General features: G+C 41.2%; 1 protein-coding gene across 1 annotated transcript in view; it reads left to right on the forward strand.

The window, feature by feature from the left end:
* Window positions 1-375: 375 nt before the first annotated feature.
* Window positions 376-5,200, forward strand: part of LOC106812749 — a 9,350-nt gene continuing 4,525 nt past the window's right edge. The window contains exons 1-3 of the mRNA XM_014816712.1: window positions 376-934; window positions 1,260-1,507; window positions 2,262-3,363. Coding sequence (XP_014672198.1) covers window positions 772-934; window positions 1,260-1,507; window positions 2,262-3,363 — 1,513 coding nt within the window. The 5' untranslated portion in view covers window positions 376-771. The remainder of the gene's footprint in view (window positions 935-1,259; window positions 1,508-2,261; window positions 3,364-5,200) is intronic.

A 5,200-nucleotide genomic window follows, 5' to 3' on the forward strand; every position in this document is an offset into this window, starting at 1 on the left:
GCAGTGCTAGAACCCTCATCTGAAGTGAGCAACATCCTCCTAAGTATGTGACTCTCGTGACACTATTGAAGAAGCTGTGATTATTTAATAAAAGGGCCTATTTACATGAAATTTTGGATTTAAACCATTTCATTATTTCATCATTCAGAGAAAATAATTCATGGCACTATAGCTCTCACTTCAGTTTTCAACTTTGGTGTATATATACACTTACGTGGAATGGCTGCTATGTATTTAGATATCTATCTATTTAGTTATTTATCTATCTATTTTGTTATCTGTCTATCTATCTACAGTTATATATATTTATTTATCTACTGAATCTTTGGTAACAGTAAAGCAATTCAGAGCAAGCTGAATCCTGTTCGGATTGTTTTGACTTGAATCCTGTTGCTGCAGGGGCCATGTAGTTTATTTATCTGTTTTTCCTATTTTCTTTTGCTTAGATGACCGCAGAGGTCAAATCCAATGTGTCTGTGACATTCAGCATCAAAAGTTACATCTGCTGAGCATTCTTAAACATTTCTCATGTGCCCATATTGATTTCCATTGAACAGACAAACCTTAACAAATATGTATTAGATTATTTCACGTCTTGTCAAAATGTTAACACACAAGTATTTCCAGCTTTAACTGTCCTAGTGAGCACACTTTACCATTGTATGCGCAGCAAACATGCAAACATGAAAATTGCATTTTCAGAATGTGTATAGCCACCTTCTACGCCAAAGAAGGCTGAACACAGACGAATGCAAGCTAGCCAGTAATCTCATGAGGGTGAAAGCAAACAAAACGCTACTGCGCATTGAGTTAGAGGAAAACACAGGAAAAGTCATAACATTGAGAGACCTAAGCAACATGAAAGCCAGATCACAGTGTGGTGCAGGTGGCAATGAATTGGCCAGCATTGTCCGCCACTTGACTGACATCCGTGGTAAGTTTTGTTTAATACGAGTTTCCACTCTGTGTTTTTCATGGTGCTTTCAAAACTCTGAATAGTGAAGTATCAAATTTATTGTCTACCAAAACAAACTGAATCCAATGTTTTTCATTAAAATATATTAAGCTATAAACTCAGTAGAATCCAACTCCTATATCAGTCCTTGATATAATTTGGTTTCAAATATATCTAAACAAGTTTGGTCCATGTTAATTATTAATCTAATAATGCTAATTAATCTATGCTAGTCTGGTTAATATTTTCATAGATATTTTTCCTACATGTGCTGTCTACTGATATGTTTAATTATTGGTTTCAGGATCTGTCGTGGAAGTTGTGAAGGATGAGGATAATATCCTCACAGGACTTTTCTACCAAGACCGGCAGATGCGACAAGCCTACCAATCATATCCTGAGATGTTGATGTGCGATGCCACATACAAGCTCAACAATATTCGTATGCCCCTTTACGTGATGGCAGTAATTGATGGTGATGGTCACACTCAAGTGGCTGCATTGCACTTGACATCAAATGAAACAGGTGCTGCCCTTTCAAAAATGGTTCAGGTAAGTAATTTGAACTACAGTCTGTTATTAATCAGTAACTTCTACAGCTGGCGGTGGGGTCACTCGCATACTAAAGTGGTACCCATGCTCATCAAAGCATCTCGAAATTGGACCCTAAATGACATATTCAGCAGTAGCAATTAATTTCACCCCTTATTGGCATATGATAATGTAAATCGTACCCCTAAATATCATGAGAAAATAAAACGGACCCCTAAATGGCATAGCACATCTGACAGATGGCACATATACGGGGCATTTATACTGCGATTACTACACATGAACGCCCGGAATAGTAGTATGGTACAGATACACATACCGTATATATATATTGCAACTAGCCAATACTAAAACCCAAGTTTTCAAACAGCCAAGTGCTTTACCGGTACAGTACAATATGAATGAGTCTATCTAGTTGCTTCTCACTATTACCAATAGGGGAATTCGCAGCTGTTGTTGACATGAGTTTTGGTGCCAAACACTGGCTTTGGTGTGCAGCCAACCTCCATCAAAAAAACTTCCGGTTTTCGAAGCTTTTCAGTTTTCAGCATTTCAGATAGATTAAATTTGTGTACTGTATATCTGCCATAACAGCAATTTATACAAAAATTCAACATAGTGTTCAGTGCGTTTTCAATGTTTTTTATGTAAAGTAACACGCAACACTGCCTTTTAAAATTGATTAATTAAAAACACTTATCATCGGAATATGTTAAAAATGGAAAGATTAATAGAAACTGATTCTTCTTTTCAGATTTTCAAGTCACACAATGAAGCATGGCCACGCACTGAGGTCATCATGACGGACAAAGATGTTACCGAACGAAATGTCTTGTCAGATGCGTTCCCCAATGCGACATTGCAGCTGTGTCTGTTCCACACACTACGCAGCTTCTCTCGGGAAATTACTGTGGAGAAGATGGGAGTCCGCCCTGGTGTGCGCGATGCACTTCTAGGATGCTTTAGCGACATGGCGCATGCACGCTCTGAGGCACGCTTTGAGGAACAGTGCGCCTTTCTAGAGGATATGAATGTTCCTCTTGCCATTGAATACTTTCGGAAGAACTGGCTGCCACTCAAACATGAGTGGGTACATTGCTTTAAAGCACAGCACTTCAACATCGGTGATGGAACAAACAACCGGTTAGAGAGTCTGAATGGCCACATCAAAAGTGTGTGTGATAGGTATGCAACCCTGTCTGCATTTTTTGCAGACTTATTCTCAGTACTCCGTGTGCTAAGATCAGAGCGAGAGCACAAGGCACTCACCGAACGCATAACAATGGCAACCCATGAGCCGAGTGACATCACTAATGATGACCGGTTATATAAAAAGGTGCTCACTCCCTTTGCATATCGCAAAGTTGTGGGACAGATTGCAAAGCGAGAGAGTGTGCAACTACCAGAAGATGAATTGTTGGCACCTTCGTCAGAAGGACCTTTGCGAGTCACAGAGTCTTCCTGCACGTGTGCGTTCCGGTGCACTCTTCGCTTGCCGTGCCGGCACATCCTATCTCGAAGACACCAGCTGGGTTTGTCCTCGTTTGAACCCAGACTTTGCGATGCACGTTGGAGGCTAACTACACATAACGTGCAGGATGAGCTGGCATCTGCTGAAGCCAACCCTCTCCATGTTCAGCAGTTGGTACCTAGCAGACAGACAACACTGAATGGATTTCAGAAATTTCACCAAGCGAAGGTGGTTGCCTTGGAGCTTGCGAACTTGGCTGCAGAGGTCGGCACAAGGCAGTTTCGTGAACGTCTCAACGTCTTGAAGCTTCTCAAGTCTGAGTGGGAAAGGGGAGAAGACATACTGCCAGTTGATCACGAGTTAGCGGTGGAAAGCGCCTCCGGTGAGAATAATAATAAGACGTAAATCATCTCAATATTTATAGCTATTCAATATACTCATATTTTGATTCACTTCTACAGGAACAAAATTTTAGCTTGCATATAGATATATAACAGTTTATTGAATTTTCCACTTGTATGTATATGGTTTTTTCAACCAGCATTTCATAAATTAGATTCAGAAAGACCATGCCTCATGTATTCTACTGCTTAGGTGACCAGAGCAATGCTGAAACCGCTGATAGATTGTAAATTAATTTAAAAAATTAATCGCTTTCCATGTATTTATTTCATTAATTCCATAATTTATTTTTTCCTTCAGTTCTCAATCAACTTATTTCAGTCTCATTTCCCCTATTTGTTTTACAGTGTAACATGTATACATGTGTATAACAGCTGGCTCGCTGCTGGCTGCTGCTGACTGGACGCCCTAAGGCAAGCTGGTGCTGAATCGATCGCGCCAACGCGTGTAACATGTATACATGTGTATAACAGCTGGCTCGCTGCTGGCTGCTGCTGACTGGACGCCCTAAGGCGAGCTGGTGCTAAATCGATCGCGCCAACGCTACACACACACACGAACACACACGAGACCGATTACATGACCTCCGTTGCGCGGAGGTAATAAGAATTACCAACGTGTTCACATCACAACGTATACGTTGAGGTAACAAATACGGATATGAATTTCGTGAACAGTAGTGGTCGTTATTGACCGACTACTGCTTTGATCACATACTTTCTTTAGGGCTAGATTATGATTATAGTGCAACCACATCACTGGAAACTGGGCAACTACAGATAATGGCATTTGGCACCATTAGTGAAAACAACTTGAATATTAACACGCACTCAAGTCATTTAAAGGATACCAATAAGCCAAAATCAAAACGTCGTACTATATAATTGTACACTAGATAACAAAAATATTGTACTGTTTAAGACAGTGGTGTACAGCATTACTGAGATATATTGTACAGAATAAAATGTAATGCAATCTACTCTATTGGTATCCTTTAAAAACTGCATGTTAATAATCCCTTTTCCCCATAAATGGCGGTAGTGTTTCGATACGTGAACGCAAGCACTATTGGCACTTCCACAGCACTGCACTCAGAGCTACGCATACAACCCGATCCCCCGCACAGCCTAACGACCTTCCATCAAGCATTGCTAGTACTAGCGATTACGATCGATCATCGTACTGCGAGACAAAAAACAAAATCAATATTCTGGTCAGCAGATCTGCTGGTTGCACAGCCCTCCCCTGCCTCTACACACCTAATGGCTCCTCTAACTCTCAGCTCTGGGCAAATCTTTGGTTTTGGGGCCGGCCATGCGAAAGGTCAGCGATCAGCTGGCATCCTATAGTGACTACGCTTCTATCCAAAGTTCGGCTAATTTTTGTTCCCCCTTGTTCCTCTATGTTTGTTCACCCGCCTCGTATTTGTTCGAGATTTGGGACGGGGTCCTAACTGGATTGCTACTAGGAAGCCGGGAGTGGGAAACCCAACCCGTTGCGGGGTATGGGGTCCTCCCGCCGCCCCGCAAATGTTTGACACACTTGCCTGATTGTTGCCTAGGCTTCAACAACTCGGAGGTTTCCGGTTTCCTGCCTTCATCACATACGTGAAATCAGAAACCTGAATAGAATCACTGTGTGAGACATTAAGTGTCGGAAAATGGCAGCTGCTCCCAATATTTAATATTATTCACGATTTAACTCCGAGTAAAGAAATTTTATTGGAGAGTCATAATTTAGCTAGAAAACACTCTGATTTGAGAGTTGAAATGGGAACTGTTATTGTGGGCAGCTAGCCTGTCACAACAAAGTTGGTTGGG

Source organism: Priapulus caudatus, unplaced genomic scaffold, assembly GCF_000485595.1.
Source record: "Priapulus caudatus unplaced genomic scaffold, Priapulus_caudatus-5.0.1 Scaffold682, whole genome shotgun sequence".
NCBI classification, from domain to species: Eukaryota; Metazoa; Priapulida; class Priapulimorpha; order Priapulimorphida; family Priapulidae; genus Priapulus; species Priapulus caudatus.